Below are 21,938 nucleotides of genomic sequence, written 5' to 3' on the forward strand. Positions count from 1 at the left end.
TGAGGCTTTTGGGCGTCCTTTGTGGTCTGTTCAGTTTTTAAAATCTTAAACAGAAGTTGCTCTTCTACTTTACTTGGTTCTAGTATTTTATGCTACTTTTAATTTTCACAAACTGATTTTATAAGTAGTTGACCTGGCTGGCTTTGGCAAAGATTTTTGTTCCTTTTGCACATTTTTTTATGCCTTTTGTTGCTTTATGATACATTTTGTTGGTTTTGTTGCTTATGCACATATTCATTTTTACACATATCATTATTTCTGCACATTTTTTTATACTTTTTGTTGCTGTCTGTATTTATTTTTATGACATTTTGTTGCTTTTGCACATATTTCTGCTGCTTTTTGTTGCTTCTGCACATACTTTTGCTGCTGCCTGACTGATTTTATTCCATTTCTTTGTTTTTTTGCACATATTTCTGTTGCTTTCTGTACTTTTTTTAATGACTTTTTGTTGCTTCTGCACATATTTTTGTTGTTTTCTGTGTTTATTTTTATGACATTTTGCTGCTTTTGCACATATTTCTGCTGCTTTTTGTTGCTTCTGCACATATTTTTGCTGCTGCCTGACGGATTATATTCCATTTCTGTGTTTTTTTGCTGTATATTTCCTGTATCGTGGGTTTTTGACAGTGGCTGTCGCTGCAGTAACAAAATGATTTCCTGCAGAGGATCAGTCTTTTTCCTGTATCTGTCCGTCTGCAGGTTCTTGGCCGTCTTAAAGCTGCAGAACTTTGGTTTGTTTGTTGCTTTATTCGTTGTTTTGTGTCTCGTGTTGCTGAGCGAGGAGCTAACGTTTCGTTCGGACAGACGGACGGACCGCTGAGGCCGAGATGGAAACACAGCAGAGGGAGGCACAATGAAATGTTATGGGATGCCGGCGTTGCCGTGGCAACCTGCTGACACAGCACTGTCTGGTTACAACTTCCCAGCGGGCTGTAAAGAACCAACATCTCTGAAATCTGTGTCCGGGCCTCCTGCACGCTGAAGAGTCTGTTCACCGTCCAGCTGAACGGAAACAGAACGTCTCCTGTTACTACCACACACTCAGAATGACGGAAACCACAGAAAACATGAAATAAACACACAATTTCTTTAATTATTGTTTTTACTTTGGTCATTTTACGTCTTTATGAGCTCACTTAGCGTCTCATTTTGGTTGTTTTATATCCTTCAGCGGTAGCTTAGCGTCTAATATTGGCTGTTTTACATCCTTTAGTGGTAGTTTAGCATCTAATATTGGCTGTTTTACATCCTTTAGTGGTAGTTTAGCATCTAATATTGGCTGTTTTATATCCTTTAGTGGTAGTTTAGCGTCTCATTTTGGTTGTTTTATATCCTTTAGCGGTAGTTTAGCATCTAATATTGGCTGTTTTACATCCTTTAGTGGTAGTTTAGCATCTAATATTGGCTGTTTTACATCCTTTAGTGGTAGTTTAGTGTCTCATTTTGGTTGTTTTACATCCTTTAGTGGTAGTTTAGCATCTAATATTGGCTGTTTTACATCCTTTAGTGGTAGTTTAGCATCTAATATTGGCTGTTTTATATCCTTTAGTGGTAGTTTAGTGTCTCATTTTGGTTGTTTTATATCCTTTAGCGGTAGTTTAGCATCTAATATTGGCTGTTTTACATCCTTTAGTGGTAGTTTAGTGTCTCATTTTGGTTGTTTTACATCCTTTAGCGGTAGTTTAGTGTCTAATATTGGCTGTTTTATATCCTTTAGTGGTAGTTTAGCGTCTAATATTGGCTGTTTTACATCCTTTAGCGGTAGTTTAGCATCTAATATTGGCTGTTTTACATCCTTTAGTGGTAGTTTAGTGTCTCATTTTGGTTGTTTTACATCCTTTAGTGGTAGTTTAGCATCTAATATTGGCTGTTTTATATCCTTTAGTGGTAGTTTAGTGTCTCATTTTGGTTGTTTTATATCCTTTAGCGGTAGTTTAGCATCTAATATTGGCTGTTTTACATCCTTTAGTGGTAGTTTAGTGTCTCATTTTGGTTGTTTTATATCCTTTAGCGGTAGTTTAGCATCTAATATTGGCTGTTTTACATCCTTTAGTGGTAGCTTAGCGTCTAATATTGGCTGTTTTATATCCTTTAGCGGTAGCTTAGCATCTAATATTGGCTGTTTTACATCCTTTAGTGGTAGTTTAGTGTCTCATTTTGGTTGTTTTATATCCTTTAGCGGTAGTTTAGCATCTAATATTGGCTGTTTTACATCCTTTAGTGGTAGCTTAGCGTCTAATATTGGCTGTTTTATATCCTTTAGCGGTAGCTTAGCATCTAATATTGGCTGTTTTACATCCTTTAGTGGTAGTTTAGTGTCTCATTTTGGTTGTTTTATATCCTTTAGCGGTAGTTTAGCATCTAATATTGGCTGTTTTACATCCTTTAGTGGTAGCTTAGCATCTAATATTGGCTGTTTTACATCCTTTAGCGGTAGCTTAGCATCTAATATTGGCTGTTTTACATCCTTTAGTGGTAGTTTAGTGTCTCATTTTGGTTGTTTTATATCCTTTAGCGGTAGTTTAGCATCTAATATTGGCTGTTTTACATCCTTTAGTGGTAGCTTAGCATCTAATATTGGCTGTTTTACATCCTTTAGCGGTAGCTTAGCATCTAATATTGGCTGTTTTACATCCTTTAGTGGTAGTTTAGTGTCTCATTTTGGTTGTTTTACATCCTTTAGTGGTAGCTTAGCGTCTAATATTGGCTGTTTTATATCCTTTAGTGGTAGTTTAGCGTCTCATTTTGGTTGTTTTACATCCTTTAGTGGTAGCTTAGCATCTAATATTGGCTGTTTTACATCCTTTAGTGGTAGTTTAGTGTCTCATTTTGGTTGTTTTATATCCTTTAGTGGTAGTTTAGTGTCTAACATTGGCTGTTTTCATGTCATTATGTGTCACATTTTAGTTGTTTATCATAATTCTGTGCCCTTTGTGTGACATTTTGGTCGTTCTACATCATTTGTGTAATACTTCGGCCATTTTATGTCCTTGTGAGTTCATTTTTTTAATCTTATTTTGCTTATTTTATATCCTTTAGTGGTAGTTTAGCGTCTCATTCTGGTTGTTTTATATCCTTTAGCGGTAGCTTAGCGTCTAATATTGGCTGTATTATATCCTTTAGCGGTAGCTTAGCATCTAATATTGGCTGTTTTACATCCTTTAGTGGTAGCTTAGCGTCTAATATTGGCTGTATTATATCCTTTAGCGGTAGCTTAGCATCTAATATTGGCTGTTTTACATCCTTTAGTGGTAGTTTAGTGTCTCATTTTGGTTGTTTTATATCCTTTAGTGGTAGTTTAGCGTCTAATATTGGATGTTTTCATGTCATTATGCGTCACATTTTAGTTGTTTCTCATAATTCTGTGCTCTTTGTGTGACATTTTGGTCGTTCTACATCATTTGTGTAATACTTCGGCCATTTTATGTCCTTGTGAGTTCATTTTTTTAATCTTATTTTGCTTATTTTATATCCTTTAGTGGTAGTTTAGCATCTCATTCTGGTTGTTTCTCATCATTTTGGGCTTGCTTTGGGTCACATTACAGCACGTATGATTTGTTCACAGACCAGATTAATTCCTCATCCACTCCAGGATAATAATCAGGAAAAACTTTGCTTAATTAAATAAAGCTACTACAGATACAGAACAGCTGATTCTGAGGAAGTCAGATTTGGTTGATCATGCACTAAATTACTGTGACTTATGGGTCAAAAACCAGCCGATGTTTGTGCACCAAAGTCAAACGAGTCAGAAAAACCGAGACGTTTTTTCATGATTAGTGCTCTGGAGAACATGGAAAGCAGCTCTGGGCTCATGTGTGGAGCAGAAACACGACGAAGCGTTCCAAACCCGGCGAGGAGCAGATTGTGTCTCTGAGTTGTCGCATTAAAATTTGAAGTGGCTGCAGCTCGTCGCTGTGCAGCCAAACAGAGCGCCTCTTATTGGGGCTACAGAGCAATACTGTGCTGAATTATTCTAATGGATGTCTGCTGTGCCTTTGGCCATGATCTCATATGGAGGCTGACGGTTTGTCGTCCACATGGAGGGAACCTGCTTCACAAACTACGGACCTTTAAAATGGAATCTGTCAAATTTATACGTTAAATACAAGATACATTCTCAGAAAACTGCACATTTTTCACATCATATTTATACAGATATCGAAGAGATTTTAGATGATTACAACTCAATAAACAAACTGCTGGCTGACCCACTTTCACATGAAATCTGATTTTGTTTAAACAACACCATCATTAAAGTTAAAAAGCTGAAACTTTCTCTGCTATTTTTCATTATGACATTGATTCAGAATCAGGAAAAGAAGACAGCAGATCAATAATCTCTGATTCAGGCTGAGTGAAAATATGGAAAAACAGGTTTCATGGAATCTCAGACAACTTGAGTTCTCAGTGATTTAAGGTGAATTTTGTGCCGTTTTATTCACAAATTTAGTGTCACTGAGCACAAGAAACACAATTTCATCTAAATTTTACCTGATTTATATCATAAAATATGAATGTTTATAAAGACATTTTTTAAATTTGATTTGTTTTATAGGTTTTTTTTTTTCTTTCATTTAAATCCGAGTCTGTTTGAACAACAACATCTGAGGAACTATTAAAGATAAAAACCTGAAACTTTCTCTCATTTCTCATCATGTCACTGATTCAGAATCTGGAATATTTCCCAGTAGATCAAATGTTCTCTGATTATCGTGAGCTGAACTATATTTAAAGAACTGAAGCCGTCATGAAAGCTTCCATCTTCCTCCATCCAGCTCCTATGAACAAAAAACGGATACGTAGAACTCAGTGATGTTTTCTGAAGCACACGCAGCTGCAGGTCTCACTAACACACAACTAAACATAGAAAATACTTTCATCTGGTGGGAAAGTTATTTTCCTTCAGCTTTAATAACCGACTGAGCAGATTTGTCCAGTTGTGTCACAGAAACAGAAATACTGATAAATAGTTCTACAGATTATTACAGATCCAGAATGAGTGAGAAAACGTCGGCGTTTTATCTTTAAAAGGTCCTCACATGTTGTTGATCAAACAGACTCAGGTTTAAATATGAGGAAAAACAGCTGAAAGAAAAAATGTTTCTCTGAACGTTTTTGAGCTAAAATTTCACTGATATCATTTTAAATGTTCACATTTTATGCTGTAAACATAAATTAGGCGGTAAAATTTACAAAACAACATTTTCACGAGGAGCAGATATTTTAGCAGAATTCTGATGGTCTGAGATGAAATGAGCTCAACAGTGAAACAGATGTTTGTCTTTTTAAACATCTGGACTCTGACTGGACAGTTTTTCGTCCGTCTGGTTTAAAACAGCAGCAAGGCTTTTTCTCCTTTTCTTTACCTGTTTTTACTCTAATAAACGAGACGACTTCCAGCTTTGTTTGTTGACGTGTTTTTATGACATCGGCTCCTTTTCATATTTAATCAGAAATTATTTGACCGACATCCCCTGTCAAAAGTTTTAGGACAGGTTCTAATTTATCTGAATGAGAAAGTGTCCTAAAACTTTTGACAGGGGGTGTACTAATACTTCTAGTCCAGGTTCTGAATCAGTGACATGATGAGAAATAAGAGAGAAGTTTTCAGGTTTTAACAGTTCCTCAGATGTTGTTGTTCAAACAGAATTAAATTTAAATGTGAGCAAAAAAAACCTGCTGAAAGTGAGTCCATGGGAAGATTGTTCTTTAACGATCTCAGGAAGTATTTTATATTTTAAGCTCGAGTTTTACAAAGACACCTTTAAACATCTGCAGTTTGTGATCAAATGAAGCTCCATCCTTGAGCTCATAATAACAAAAAACAACATATTATTCAGGAACCATTCTGAAACTCCAGAATTCTGTTCTACTTTAATCAAACTGTCTACAAATATCTGTTTGGTGGGAAGTGTTTGAGACAGCAAGCTAAAGCCATGAAGCTAAGACGAACTAAAATGTAAATAAAAGAGGAAACTGGTTGGAACTATCAGTGAATTTATTCTTCTTGCTGACGCTGCAGGGTTGTTGGAAAGGTCAGAATGAGCAGTTTTGTTTAATTTGTGCTGCAGTAAATACATTTAGAGCAAGGAGACTTCTGATCGTCACTACAAACATCACTGAAGCTGCTGCGCCATGACAGTTTCCTTTAAATGAGAAAATACCAGGAATGAAGTCCGTCTTTGTCCAGCAGGACATTCCCCGTTGGAGGCGGTTCTGAAAGAAAACGCTGCATCATCCGAGCAAAGACTCGCTGGAACCTCCACTTTAGATCTTCCTCCCAGTTAGCGGCTGACAGAAACCAGAAGAAGCTTTGCTCTGACCAGAGATCAGCAGACAGAAGAACTGATCTGTAAAAGCTTCTGCTGGGTGTCCTCCTGCTGAATCCACAGATTCAATAAGACATCATCTCATGTTCCATCACTAACTTAATAACCTAAGTAGGCTAAGCAGCATTAGAGGCCTGTCTGTGTCCAGTCAGCCCTTTGTGAGCCCTTCATGGTCAGCAGTAGACTCATGTAAAAGAGATGGAGAGGTAAGTCTGCAAACCGGCGCTCAATGTTAATTATGGGACATTTTCAACGCATTGCAAACTAAAGATCCCTAAACAAACAACGATAGTGCTTTTTATGGCTGGAAGGCGTTTACACAGATCCTGCTAAAGTCCAGCTGAATGTACAGACACATGAAGCAGCTGTAGATGTTTGGCTTCAGTTCTCCTCAAAGTCTCTGGAACTCCACTGGTCGGATAAACGGCATTTTTCCAACACATATTTGCTCATTTTGGTGCTTTTTAGTGTTTTGTCCCACATGTTGGTCCAAAACCTCCCAGCTGGGTTGAGATTTGGTGATTGTAAAGAAAAGCATCTGAATCATTTTCATCAAACTCTTCATCTGGAGACGGACGGACGGACGGACAGTCGTCTTTATAGAATCCATGTTTCAGCAAATAAATACAGACAATAAAGAGACTCCTCCCTCTAAAGGGGCAAATGGAGCCGAAAACCGTCAGCAAAGTTCAAATCACACCATTTATCAGAGTCAAAAACTGAAGGAGAAGACACAGCTCTGTCAAACTCTCAGCTTTCCGACGGTCCTTGAACTAACCGTGTGTGACGTCCAGTTCAGTCGGAAACAAATCTGAGCTTCAACTCACAAATTTAAAAAGTCGCCAAACAGTTTGCTCTAAAAATATTCTGTAAAAAACAAAAAATTCTACCTCTCATGTCGAAACAAAAGAGCCATGATTGATCCAGCTGTGACTAACAGCCACGAGGCAAAAATTCAGGAAGTTTTCAGCTGAAATGTGTTGAACTGCAGGCTGTGTATATACAGCATGAACCTATTAAAAATGTAAAATATCAATAGTGTGCAGTTCATCATTTATTCCAGTTAGTAAAACTTCTGAAAAATGTTTTTCATATGTTGATTAGAGGTTTATTCAAAGTTTTTGCAAAATAAATAAGTAAAGAAACTCGGCATTGGGTTTTCATGTTTTTAAAAGTGTTTCATCATAACTTGTTCTGATGTTTTATGGTATTTTCACAAAGCTGCAGATTTTTATATCGCAGTAAAAATGAGACACACTGAGGAAAAATGAGACAGATGGATCAGTATTTGAATACTAAACTTTAAAAAGGTAATCACTGGAGTTTAGAGGACACGGTGGAACGACGTCGGGCTTCGTGGAAAAGAGACTCTTCAGATGTTTGACATGTTTGAAAAACTACCACAAAGAGTCACGTAATTTATTCCATCTCAGCAAAACTCTGAATGACGGTGAACAGATTCAAGTCTGAACATAAACTGATGCTGCTGATGGATGGGACAAATCTGACAAAACGCTGCTCAGAAAAACATTTCTGACGTCAGAGACTCGAGTCTGTTCATGACAAATACTATGTTACCACAAAAAGTTAAAAGAAAAGAAAATGTTCGCTATTATGGTGGATCTTATTCCCTCCAAATGATGGATTCTTACGTATTTAACAGCAGGTGAGATTATTATAAAACCTCCAGCTTCAGACGGGCGTTTTTCAGGACAGGAGACTAAAAAAATCGTTGCTTTCACTGAACCATGATTCCAGTAACTGCAGAAGCTGTCGGCTGCTGTAAACCCAACGACATGCTTCAGTCTGGCTCTGCTCGCCAGGAAACCCGCCGCCACTCACCACAAACTGGGAACAAACGCTTCCATTCAGCCGCCACAAAAGAGACTGAACAGCAGCGTTTACCGGTCGAGAGGCTCTGGCCAGACAAACACTCTCTGGATGCTCTCCAAAGCGACACGCTGCAACTTCAAAATCTACCTTCTAAGTTCTTCTCCACACTGGAAAAGAAGAATCTGGTGCAGGAAAATCTTTACATCTGAGCAGTTAAGAATTAAATTTAAGAAAAAGCCACAAGTTCACAAAAATCACAATTTCTTTGTCTCCAAAAACCCCCAAAAGTATCGGAATTGCAAGAATCTTGAACAGAGAACTGCAGGAAATAAAAGATTATCATTGTGTCAGCATTAGACTGAGGAAGGTCTGGGTGTGTTTGTCAGTTCTCTCTAGGAAAAATAACAATAATTAGAGAATTTACAGGTGATTGGCCTGAAACTCCACAATATATAAAAGATGCAACAAAAATATATCCTGCTTTTCCTTCCAAAACATTTCATTTTTTATTTATTTTACGATTCAGCTTCTTGCTTCCAAAAAGTCGGGGCTCTAAAAAAAAAAAATCAGCCACACCTTTTCCCTATCGAAGCCCGTGGCGAGATGACATCACTGTGACATCACAAATCAATCAATCAATCAACTTTATTTCTAAAGCACTAAAAATTACACTGTCAACCAAAGTGCTGTACATGTTATCATCAGGGTTATTTGGTCACAGGCGCAAAAAATCCAGCAAAACCCGGAGCAGCACAGACGGACCAGGTTAAGGCTCAGAGCGGCCGGACTGCACCGATGGACCAGATGGAGGCCCAACACCGACGTCCATGAGGCCCTACGTCAAGACCATCAGTCCTCCGCAGGCAGTCGAGGACACAGAATCCTGGGAGTTTTCAGACCTTTAAGCTTCAAACCCAGGTCCAGACAGCCACAGAAGGAAGTGACGGAGTTAACACAGTACGACAGAGCGTTTACGATCCAGGGACGGAGGACGCAACCCAACTTTGGGTAGTTTAAAGTGAAACATTTCAGCTATTTTCTTACTGATGAAGAGTCAAAGTCACTGCTATCTTAATAACCTCAAGGATCATCACAATAGTGACCTACGAAGTCTGCAGGCGGAAATAACGAGATGGGATGGGCCAGAGCTAGCTGGTTATCTCAACTGGACTGTCACAATAAAGATCTGAACAATTCCTCTGAGAAGCAGATCACATCTCAGATAAAGACTCATGAAGTGCCTGTTGAACTGTCAGATCATAGAAAAACTGCAGATAAATTCAGTCAGTGATATTTTTCCATAATCAACCAAGTTCCAAGACCATTCCAGATATTTCTTCTGCTTTGGGTCGACAGATTTAGGTGTCTGTATACTTTTGGCTATGCAGTATGTTGAATAGGGACATTTTCTTTAGTTTTTCACTGCAACGTTATTTTCATCCTGAATTTAAGACTAATAAGCTGCATTTTACAAATTACAACTTGAATTTCCCTCAGGGTTAGTAAAGTATATATCTATCTATTGTTTCTTTGCTAAATACCACTTCATTTCATTTTTATTCTCCAACCTGGAAACCACCCAGGCAGAATGGTACCACCGTCCAGCTGCCCGGCGGATCAAAGCTTCTCCCTTTTTGCTGCTCTGGTTGTTTTAAAAAGAACAAAGAGGTCGGACCACAGCCGAGCCTCTGTGGGACTTCTACTTCCCCCCTCAACGACAGGAATGCTCATAAGACCTGCCCTGCTCCCTCCACCTTCCCCTGCTCTGTTTCATAACCCGGCTCTCGTTTGCTGGGTTAATTAGGTTTTACCTTGTTTGAGACTACTGGGGCGAGAATTTCTGGGGAAGCATGTGAACTGGGAAAAGAGGGAGGCAGTCCGGAGGTCATACAGTTGATTTGGCTGCAGAACTTTCTGGTGTAAGTCTCAGATATGTAGGCCGCGGTGGAGGCCAAGCAGAGGAACCCGAGCAGAGGAACCCGAGCAGAGGAACCCGAGCAGAGGAACCCGAGCAGAGGAACCCGAGCAGAGGAACCCGAGCAGAGGAACCCGAGCATGAAGTGCTACTGAGCTGATTATTTCAATGACAAAATGAGAAGAAAGAGGTGAAAGGAATAAATACTAAATTTATTACCATGGCAGATGCAGAACTAGGGAATTAATCAAATATTAATAATAATTCCCCATGATTGAATGAACATGACCAGCTATAAAATCGATGTTCAAAATGCTCTGCTTGCAGAAAGCTCTCTTGGTTTCAACTTGCCTTTCTTCAGCATTTTAAACTCATTTTTGGTCTCACCCTGTCTGAATTATTGTGCAGCAGAATCTGAGTGGAGACTAGAAGCTTCTCTGAGCGGAGCTAACAAACTAGCTTCTACTTTAGCCTCCACAGGTAGCATTGAGGTACATTATTGACAAGAAGCTTGTGTTCAGCTTACATTAGTGATATCTAGCAACCTCTACAATAAAACAGATGAGAAAACTAACATATTTTCACTCAAAAATATTTGGAGATATTGCAAAGTTTTGAGTTACTGTCAGGTTTTAGATCAGTGAAAAACCAGGCAATGCAGAAGCAACCACTCATCAGCATTTAAGACTGAAGAAAACCAACTAAAGAGCAATCAAGTCATGTGCTGGTTAGTCTGGAGCCAACTGTGAGGCAGATTTTATCATCCAACATCGCCGCTGGACCTCAGTGACTCTAATCCAGCTGAATGGAAGCAAATCCCTCCAAGCAGATCCAGATCTGATGGAAATCCTCCACATAATGCTGTTATAGCTGCATGTTAAAAGTCCACGGCTTTAGACGGGAATCACAGGCGTCCATATGGCAGCATGTCAGCATCAGCCGAAAGAAATCCACACGAGGGGTGAAAAGATGTGATTTCCAGTTATCACGAGCTCAACTTTTGTAATAAAGTTCAACGTTCAACTTAAAAATATCTCTCCTGAGTGCATTAGTCACTGAGAACCTGAGTTTTAAATATAAACTCAGCAGGTACAGGTCTGAAGAGTGTTTGCAGTTACAGTCGATGGCATTTCAGCTCAGACTCACGACGACAACACGACGACAAAAAACACCAGAAATATGCAGAATTTTACAATCTAGCGATTTGCAATCCACCTTTCTTCTGTTCACCTGGATGTTCTCAATGTTTTAAACTAGAACTGCACCAGATAGTTAATTAATCCATCAGCTTCCACTAGCTGACAACTGGTTTAAAGATCGATGAACCACTTCAGTCCCTTCTCAAGCAGGACAAACAAATAACTTGCTGATCTGCCTCTAAAATCTCACAATTAGCTGCTTTTCTTCGTCAGATATGAACAGAAGCTTCACGGTTAGTGTGTTTGGTTGGACGAGATGAGAAAGAGAAAACAATGTGGAATACCGAACAAACACAAGAAGATGCTAACCGAGAACAAGTTGGGTTTCCCATCAGTTCATCAGCCAGCCAATCAGGATGTTAGATTAAATTTATGTCACAACCAAACCATGATTCTGCCAGGGCCCAAAATGAAACCAAACCTGCTCTTCACTAATACAGGAGGTCCTCAGTTTACGACGTCCTTAACCTAAGGTGTTTTATCACTACGTCAGAACTAGTTACATGGAACTAGCTTTGTTTACTTTCTCCGGTTGTACGCTACCTTAGATTGTGCTACATTCACTAACTTTATGTCCTTCATTATGGCTCCCAAGCATAGGTCAGACTGTGTAGAGACCCTCTGTGATGAATGCGTGAGACTTTATCCCGTTCTGTAGTCATTTATTGAACCTTCACACAGGCTACAAACTAGAAAAAACACCATAACTTAGCTCCAGAATAACTAGAGAAACCCCATAACTTAGCTCCAGAAGAACTAGAAAAACCCCATAACTTAGCTCCAGAAGAACTAGAGAAACCCCATAACTTAGCTCCAGAAGAACTAGAGAAACCCCATAACTTAGCTCCAGAAGAACTAGAAAAACACCATAACTTAGCTCCAGAAGAACTAGAGAAACCCCATAACTTAGCTCCAGAATAACTAGAAAAACCCCATAACTTAGCTCCAGAAGAACTAGAAAAACCCCATAACTTAGCTCCAGAAGAACTAGAGAAACCCCATAACTTAGCTCCAGAAGAACTAGAGAAACCCCATAACTTAGCTCCAGAAGAACTAGAGAAACCCCATAACTTAGCTCCAGAAGAACTAGAAAAACCCCATAACTTAGCTCCAGAAGAACTAGAAAAACCCCATAACTTAGCTCCAGAAGAACTAGAGAAACCCCATAACTTAGCTCCAGAAGAACTAGAAAACACCATAACTTAGCTCCAGAAGAACTAGAAAAACACCATAACTTAGCTCCAGAAGAACTAGAAAAACACCATAACTTAGCTCCAGAAGAACTAGAAAAACACCATAACTTAGCTCCAGAATAACTAGAGAAACCCCATAACTTAGCTCCAGAAGAACTAGAAAAACACCATAACTTAGCTCCAGAATAACTAGAGAAACCCCATAACTTAGCTCCAGAAGAACTAGAGAAACCCCATAACTTAGCTCCAGAAGAACTAGAGAAACCCCATAACTTAGCTCCAGAAGAACTAGAAAAACACCATAACTTAGCTCCAGAAGAACTAGAGAAACCCCATAACTTAGCTCCAGAAGAACTAGAGAAACCCCATAACTTAGCTCCAGAAGAACTAGAAAAACACCATAACTTAGCTCCAGAAGAACTAGAGAAACCCCATAACTTAGCTCCAGAAGAACTAGAGAAACCCCATAACTTAGCTCCAGAAGAACTAGAAAAACCCCATAACTTAGCTCCAGAAGAACTAGAAAAACCCCATAACTTAGCTCCAGAAGAACTAGAGAAACCCCATAACTTAGCTCCAGAAGAACTAGAAAAACACCATAACTTAGCTCCAGAAGAACTAGAAAAACACCATAACTTAGCTCCAGAAGAACTAGAGAAACCCCATAACTTAGCTCCAGAAGAACTAGAAAAACACCATAACTTAGCTCCAGAAGAACTAGAAAAACACCATAACTTAGCTCCAGAAGAACTAGAAAAACACCATAACTTAGCTCCAGAATAACTAGAGAAACCCCATAACTTAGCTCCAGAAGAACTAGAAAAACACCATAACTTAGCTCCAGAAGAACTAGAGAAACCCCATAACTTAGCTCCAGAATTAGCCGCCGTTCCCAGCTCTCTCTACTGCTGACTCTCAGCCAATCAGGTGAGCTAACTAAACATGGCACGTTCACTGACATTAGGTAAATCTGGAACTGAACAATAAACACTGAAACCTCAACATCAACAACAATATCAGTCTGTTACAATATTCTGTTATCTTCTAGTAAAATGATTCACACATGCGTTGGTGTTCATGACTTTTCTGGAGAACTGATCGATATCGTGATCCATGTAATGGCTCCGACTTATGGAGAAAATCGACTTTGGTCGGGCCGTAGAACGGAACTTGGACGTAAGTCGAGGACCCCCGCATCTGGATTCAAACTAGAACCACAAACTAATAATAGAACATCTGATAAGTAAAACTCTTAAAATCTCAAGAGGATTTTACTGATTTTCTTGGATTCTAATAAAGAAACTTGGATATGCTAGATTTTTTCACTGCTTGTCACACGACAACCATTTTGTCAGGAGATCAGAATACCTGTTGGTTAGTTGTTTATGTCCGTTACCTGTAACCAACCGCAGCCAAGCGACAGATAAAAACTGTTTTCTTACAAATAAACACACATTCAGCCAAACTGTGATGTTTGTTTGTGATATTATTACAGAGCTGCCACTCACGACTATTTTTGTTCATTTAAAGGATTATTTTCCTCCAAAAAGCCAGTTCATTCTATCCGGACAGCTTCTATAACAATAAATAAAGAAGCACAGTACGAAAAGGACGGTTCACATTTTAAAGTGCAACACTGGAGAATTAACTAGAAACTCAACGTGACAAAATCAAACTGAAAAAAAGACTCCAAAAGAAATCCTAGTTTCTATCAAACCCAAAGCAAAAGGTTCAGTCTGTACGTTAAACAAAGAACCACGGGGACATGGGGGATGTTTTACAGCTTACAGCAGCTAAATCTGTTCATTTTTTCTCTTTAACTTCGGTATCAGCTTTGAGCTCAGTGGAAACAGCTGCATCCTCAGACATCTACCATCTTTAACACCTGTGTTTGGTGAGTTTGTCAGTCGATGTCACAGAAAAGTTTCAGTTTTAATGAACTCCTTCTGTTTTCATCTGTAAATGAGAGCAGCTTTACTGTGAATTCGGTTCTATTAAAATACCCTTAATGTGAGCTCAGGGAGCAGGAGAGAAGCTGATGGATGGAAACTCTGCTCAGTTTGAAAACCACCTTTTACTTCAGTGATCATCTGAAGAACTCGAATGCTTTTGCAGCCGCTGGATTTTGGTCTCTGCAGTAGGCGGCCATTTTCTATAAAGTTCAGCTGACCAATGACTGGAGCTGAAACCGACTGACAGACGGGTAGATGTTTAAAACTGTGGCTGCTCAATGAAAGTCCTTACGATGAGACTGATCTCAGGCGTTTCTGAAGGCAGCAGCCAACCTACTGTTGTGTCGGTTATCTTCAGTCTGATGCTGTGAAACTTTCCTTTCTCACATTTTCCTATGGTTCCAGTTTTTGCGGTTCCTCGGTGGCTAAACTTAACGTCACGTGGACTCAGCAGAGGTTGGTTCATGGCACGCAGTAATCCTGACCCCGTTTAGTTTGAAACGCGGCTTAATTATCTCCACATAAACACCAGCAAATGCTCAGTTCTCTCCTCTCTGACTTTCAGAACTTGGAGAACCACGTTCATCTGCTCTGACCAATGAGAAGGCTGCTTGTTTGTTCCTGAACTTCTACTGATCGTAAGCTCACACAACTGGCACTGGATATACACAAACTAGCCTGCATGCTATGTATCTTTTACACTTTCTACACTGACTTCATACTGGTGTGAAACAGAGGAGATAATTTAATGACTATTTCTGTTTTATGTATTCAGTTACCGTCACCCTTATTAATGACTGAAGGGTTCCAGCTATAACGTGCTGTTAAAACATTACAGTATATGGAGTCCAAATGTTGGTTATTGGTCTTTCTTGATGGCCAACAATCGGCACCAGCATTGAAAATAATCCATATGGGTCAATACCTACTATCTATCTATCTATCTATCAAGAACTGACTTTCATAAAAATGAATCATTGTCGCCTTCTGTCCATTGGTTGAAACACGAGCTGAAGGACTCTGCTGAGGACTTGGTGATGCCATTCGTCTGTTTGCTCAGTAAAATTCCTGTTTCTGCTGCATTTTACTGGAAGGCGTGGAGAACTCGGTTCTACTGGTCAGAACAACCCAAACACCCAGACATCCCCAGCAGCTCTTACCGAGGTACAGCGAGGCGTTCTCCTTCTTGACGTTGTCGTCTAGGTAGGTGGGTCCCAGCGTGTAGATGGGTGTGGAGCCCATCCCCACCAGGATCTGAGCGATGATGAACAGCGCCACGTACAGGTTGTGCTCGTTGCCCTCCTGATCTCTGGGACAGGAAGTGATGTCGACGCGGTCCCTGCCGCTGGCGTTGCTGTTCATGCACAGGCCCTCGTTGGCCGAAGACGAGTTGACCTCCTGGATCTGGTAGGGCGGCGAGATGAAGTGAGGTAAGGAGAAGAGGGCAGCACCTACCGCGATGAAGATCCCGCCTACCGCCAGCCAGCGAGGCCTCTGGCCCCGCCCACCAAAGTAGCTAATGAAGACGACCACCAGGAGGCTCCCGATGTCGAAACAGCTGACCAGGAGGCCCGACTCAGAGCTCCTGAGGCTGTACCTCTTCTCGATGGTGGTGATGACGCTGCTGAGGTAGCCAGACACCATGAGCGACTGGATGAAGGTCAGGTAGCACATGCAGAACAGGAAGCAGCGGGAGTCCTGCAGGATCACACCCAGGTGCTTCCTGCTGGGCAGACGGATCTGAGACAACCTGGCAGCGAAGAACCCTGGGGGCTTCCTCCTCACTGCAGTTTTACTCCTGCGGATCTCCGTGTTCTCCATGTACGAACTGGGCCGGTTCAGCGCCGACTTCCCCGGCTTGGGCAGATAGTTGGTTCTGGTTGGGGACTCGGCCTGGAAGGACTCGGTCTTGGCGGGCAGCTGGATGAACTCTGCGCTCTCCTCTGCTGTTATGGACATCCGTCCTGAGCTAGCCAGCAAAGTTTTCTCTTGAGGCGCCTCTTCGTTCAAAACAGGTAAACTCTTAGACTTGAAGTTGGTACCAGGTTCCTCCAGCTCGCTGGAGAACCCGTCCTCCTTCTGCAGCGACTCGGACAGTTCCGCATCCTCGTGGTCGGCCATCGTTTTCAGTCTCTTTAGGGTTAGAAAGATAAGCCAGTCCAAGCCTACATGTACAGTTCAGGGGCTGCTGAACATCACATCCATTATTAAACGAGCATCTACTGCCACAAACAGTCTGTGTAGCCTCAAGAGGCCCAAATAAACCACAATGACAGGCAATGGAGAGTGGACCTCAGCTCTGCTTATCTGCAGCAGGCAGGACAGCCTCGGGTTTGTTTATCTTGTCATGCACACTTGCCTTCTGCCACCATCTAATCCGGAGGAGACCTCAGGCCTCCTCAGCTCGTCCGGGGGAGCTCCGGGGCCGCGGCTGTCCGCAGATGTTTCTCAGGACGATGAGGCTCCGCGGCCGGCAGGGATGGAAGAAGATCCGCATCCTGGCGGATCTCAGTCACAATGTCCTCCGCTCTGCATGATCGACCCCCCTCCTCCGAACTCCTCCACCGAGTCAAGGGCAACCCCGACTCCGATGCTGTGGCCGCAGCGGCGGGCTCATGGAGCGGTCAGACTCCTTTCGGGACCCTGGAGAGGAGCGACAGAGAACGGGAATCAGAGAACCGGAGCCGTCGAGGGAACCGGAGAGAGAAAGGAGAGATGGAGCAGAGCCGCAGATCACCGCAGTGCTGCTCAGCTGCTCTACGCTGTTTCCAAAACAACTGCGTCAAAGCGCACAGTGCGCACACGCACACGCACCGGTGCTCTTCGAAATAAAAGCCTCGGTTTAACTGTGGAAGTTCATACGTTTTTTAATGCTTACATGTATTTTTTTCTTTGTTTTTCTTGTTGTTTTTTTACGATTGAATGACTGTTACATTTAAGATGTTAAGCTACTTTAAAAATATTAATTTAAAAGAACCAACATGCCTTTATTCGGTCAGATCAAAGCGTTGTTGAATCCCATTAACTTCCTGTAAAATTTAAGATGATTTTCTCTGTAGATTCATATGTTCTAAATATCTGATCAAACCGAAACAGATGTGTGAATCGTTGTTGTCTACTGATGAATTCGTCCAGCAAAGGAATTCAGTAATTTGTAGATTTTGCATTTAATCAGCCAGTTAATTGTACTCGCTTTAGTAAAAATAAAAGCATTAACTTAATTCTGTAAAACAATATTTGAGATTTCTAGAAAAGCACGTATGTTTAGGACAATAAAACTAAAGCATTAAGTGGAATCATTTACTATTCAGATCTTTTCAGATGTTTAAATCCCCTGCGAAAAACTATAATGATAGCATAAAAGTCAAAGCTCTGCTGAATCCCACTAACTTCTTATAAAATCTAAGACTTTTTTCTCTGTAGATTAATTTGTCTTGGATATCTGATGACTTTAAAACCAAGACGTTAAACCGGTTTAATATTTCACTGTTACAGGGGCATTCACGTGATTTTATTTTGGAAAGCCTCATCGGTGAGCTAGCCGCTGAGCTAACTGCTAACTCACCGATGAATTAAACAACAGCAACAAGAACGACGCTGCGCTGCACCGACCTGGAAGTCCGCGGAGACCGACGCCTTTAAACCTTCGTGTCCGAGCTGCTCTGCACCTTCTGAGGCAGAAAAACCGACAAACACCGGCTCCGGTTAGAAATAACACCAAGAAAACATCTTCAGTCTGAGCGCCGTCAAACTGCAGTTAAACACTGACAGTCCGCCTTCAAAATAAAAGAACCAGTAGTCTGGTCACACACAATCTACAAAAAGGACGATATATAGGGAAAGATGTCAAACTGAACACTAAACCGTAGAAAACACACATAAATTAGGTTTAAAATAAGCGCTGAAAAAAAGCTAAAATTGGAAATAACAGGCTCAAATGTGGCAGTGCAGGGACAGGAAGTGACTAAACATCTGTGCAATGTCAATTAAATATTAAATCATTTAAAACGACATCACCTCTGAATATTAGCATTATTTCTGACTCCTCATGTAAACAATAAAAACTAAAGGATTTTACAAAGACTTTACTGAAAATAGAAAATGCAACAAAATTCTGTCGCAAATTATCTGATTTTTAGAACTATTTCTGCTCTGCCATTCCTGGTTTGCCTGAATTTATATGTAGCATGGATATATATATATATATTTATAAAGATATCTGTAAAAATTTCAGCTCGATATATCCAATATTTTCCCAGAAACCTTTCTTTGTTGACTCAATTTTAGCCGTTTTTCTTCACAAACAGAAATGTAAGTTTGAAGGACAATAACACAGGAACTAAAGTTAAAGAAATTGTCTCGGTTGTTTCTCATCATGTCCTTGATTCAGAATATGTGACACTGGATAAGTTGATTAAGTAATCCCTGATCATGGGTGAGTTGAAATATGGAAAAAAAATGAAGTCATCATCAAAGTTCTGTCTTTGAGTTTATATGACCAAAAACACTGAACAAGGCAGAAGCCAACTAGTGACATTTTCTGAACCACATGTAGCTGTGTGTCACAATGATACAAAAGTAAACATATGACACCATGAACATGGTTCTAAAATGAACTGTGAACATTAGAACTTTCTCAGCTCTGTACCTATGGCCTGGGTCTATCCATCAGGGGCGGAGCTAGACCATTTTCAGGGGTGCTTGAGTACCCCTTAATTTTTTTTAAGCACCCCTAGAATTATTGGGCATTATTTATTTATGTTTATAATAAATGCTGAAATAATTATTAACAGTGTTATTTATTTTACCGTTTCAAACCAAATGTAAAATCTGGCAAAGTTCTCCCTAATTTAACCCCCCCCCCCCTTTTGGATAATGGTTTGATCCATTAAGAGAGCGCAAGTTCCCCTCCACTCTGCCGCTGCGCTGAATGCTGCTCCCACCCCTGTGTGCGTGTGATGGATCGGGCAGAGAGATTGACAGGCTAGCCAACAGAGCCAGCAACTGCAGGTGACTGCAACATTTACTTGGTATTTATACCCTGAAGTGAACTCACAAGTTTGTCCATGAAATCTGCATTTATAAGCCTGAGTTGTCTAAACAAACAATCCAGCTAGCTAGTTTGCCTTCTAGCTAGCGAATTTTACTCGTTTAGCCTCGCAAATCACAAAATGAAGCAAGCAATGCTTGTGGCATGCCAAACATGAAGGTTAAAAAAGGCTATTGTAATTTCACACTGGTGCCATATCATTGTTTTATCAATGTGTTGTTTGTAGGCCGACCGTCACAATGGATATTAGGGCATTTTTTTCCAAGAAAACTCCAGCAAAAGCTTCAGGTAAGGTTTGGGGGGCAAAGCACAGAACACGAGCGACGTTACTGCATGTGTTCAAATGTTTAGTTTGTGGCGTTAACTCAATTGCTAGCAGACATATTTTGAAAATCAAACTTCAAACGGTCAGCATTTTGAGAGGGACTATTTTGACTGTTTCTTGAACCAATGAATAGTATCTAAGAGAATGACTGAGCTCTGTTATCAATGCAGAAGAGCTGGGTGAGCTGTCACTTAACATTGGTCAGATGTGCCCCCCCACCTCCGTGCCCAACCAGGTGCTAAGCACCCCTAGAGCTGAAAGTCTAAAACCGCCCCTGGTCTGCGTCATGGCTCCACATGAAAAGGAATCGAACAAAGAAAGTGAAACATCTCCCTGACAGACTCAACAAAGACGGAAAAGGATCCAAGAAGATCAGTGAGCTACTAAAAACCAGTGAAGCACAGAGTCAGCACTAATCAGGAGGTCTACAAGGAGTCATAGTACCAATAATCAGGAGGTCTACAAGGAGTCATAGTACCACTAATCAGGAGTTCTAGGAGTCATAGTACCACTAATCAGGAGGTCTAAAAGGAGTCATAGTACCACTAATCAGGAGGTCTAGAAGGAGTCATAGTACCACTAATCAGGAGGTCTAGAAGGAGTCATAGTACCACTAATCAGGAGGTCTACAAGGAGTCTTAGTACCACTAATCAGGAGTTCTAGGAGTCATAGTACCACTAATCAGGAGGTCTAAAAGGAGTCATAGTACCACTAATCAGGAGTTCTAGGAGTCATAGTACCACTAATCAGGAGGTCTAAAAGGAGTCATAGTACCACTAATCAGGAGGTCTAGAAGGAGTCATAGTACCACTAATCAGGAGGTCTAGAAGGAGTCATAGTACCACTAATCAGGAGGTCTACAAGGAGTCATAGTACCACTAATCAGGAGTTCTAGGAGTCATAGTACCACTAATCAGGAGGTCTAGAAGGAGTCATAGTACCACTAATCAGGAGGTCTAGAAGGAGTCATAGTACCACTAATCAGGAGGTCTAGAAGAAACTTTATTGTTTGCGCATCTACAACTTACAATCACTATATTTTTGGTGTATATCTCTATCATATATTGTTTTGGATGATACCCAGTTTTTGTTTCATGAAATATCTTCAGTAAATTACTTATTTTTATTCTTTGCACATAGGTGAATACCATGGCTTCTCGCAGAAGAGCTTGTAAAAATCAACCTGATGTATTCTGCTACATCTGTGGTGAATACACATTGGCACCTAACAGGAACTCTGTTACAAGCTTCATAAAGCGTGCCTATAATGCCTATTTTGGTATAAAGCTTGGTGACCAGGATAAAGCCTGGGCCCCACATATGGTGTGCAAAGCATGTACTGAGTATCTGCGTCAATGGACAAAGGGCAAGGAGAGTTGTCTAAAGTTTGGAGTTCCCATGGTTTGGAGAGAACCAGCAAACCATGTCACTGACTGCTACTTCTGTGCCGTAGATGTAACTGGGATTAACAGAAAGAACAGGGGCAGCCTTACATATCCTGATCTTCAATCAGCACGTCGTCCTGTAGCTCACTGTGATGAAATCCCAGTACCTGTCTTTGGAGAGCTTCCAGATATTAGTGAGGGAGATTCCTCTAGTGACCATGAAGATCAAGAGGATCAGGTGTTTCTTGATGATGATGCTCCACATCCTTTCACACAAATAGAGCTAAATGGTCTAGTTCGTGATCTAAGCTTTTGGCTTCCCGACTGAAGGAAAAGAACCTTCTTGCAGACAGTACTCGCATAACATTTTACAGAAACAGATATCAGGAATACCTCTGTTTTTTCTCTGAGGAGAATGATTTGGTGCATTGTTCAGACATTGCGGGTCTCCTGCACAAGCTAGGGGTACCAAAGTATGACCCCACAGATTGGAGACTGTTCTATACACCGCTTTATCCTCACTAGGGTCATGGGGGGTGCTGGAATCTATCCCAGCTGACTCGGGCAAAGGCAGGGGACACCCTGGACAGGTCACCAGTCTGTCACAGGGCTACATACACAGACAAACAATTACACCTATGGACAATTTAGAGTAACCAATTAACCTCAGCATATTTTTGGACTGTGGGAGGAAGCCGGAGTACCCGGAGAAAACCCACGCATGCACAGGGAGAACATGCAAACTCCATG

At 40.8% G+C, this 21,938-nt stretch overlaps 1 protein-coding gene across 1 annotated transcript in view; it reads right to left on the bottom strand.

Moving 5' to 3' along the window:
- The window catches only part of LOC110965268 (solute carrier organic anion transporter family member 5A1-like), a 45,530-nt gene extending 28,320 nt beyond the window's left edge, over positions 1 to 17,210 (bottom strand). The window contains exon 1 of the mRNA XM_022214247.2: positions 15,588 to 17,210. Coding sequence (XP_022069939.1) covers positions 15,588 to 16,548 — 961 coding nt within the window. The 5' untranslated portion in view covers positions 16,549 to 17,210. The remainder of the gene's footprint in view (positions 1 to 15,587) is intronic.
- Positions 17,211 to 21,938: the final 4,728 nt, after the last annotated feature.

The sequence above is a fragment of the Acanthochromis polyacanthus genome, chromosome 9, assembly GCF_021347895.1.
Source record: "Acanthochromis polyacanthus isolate Apoly-LR-REF ecotype Palm Island chromosome 9, KAUST_Apoly_ChrSc, whole genome shotgun sequence".
NCBI classification, from domain to species: domain Eukaryota; kingdom Metazoa; phylum Chordata; class Actinopteri; family Pomacentridae; genus Acanthochromis; species Acanthochromis polyacanthus.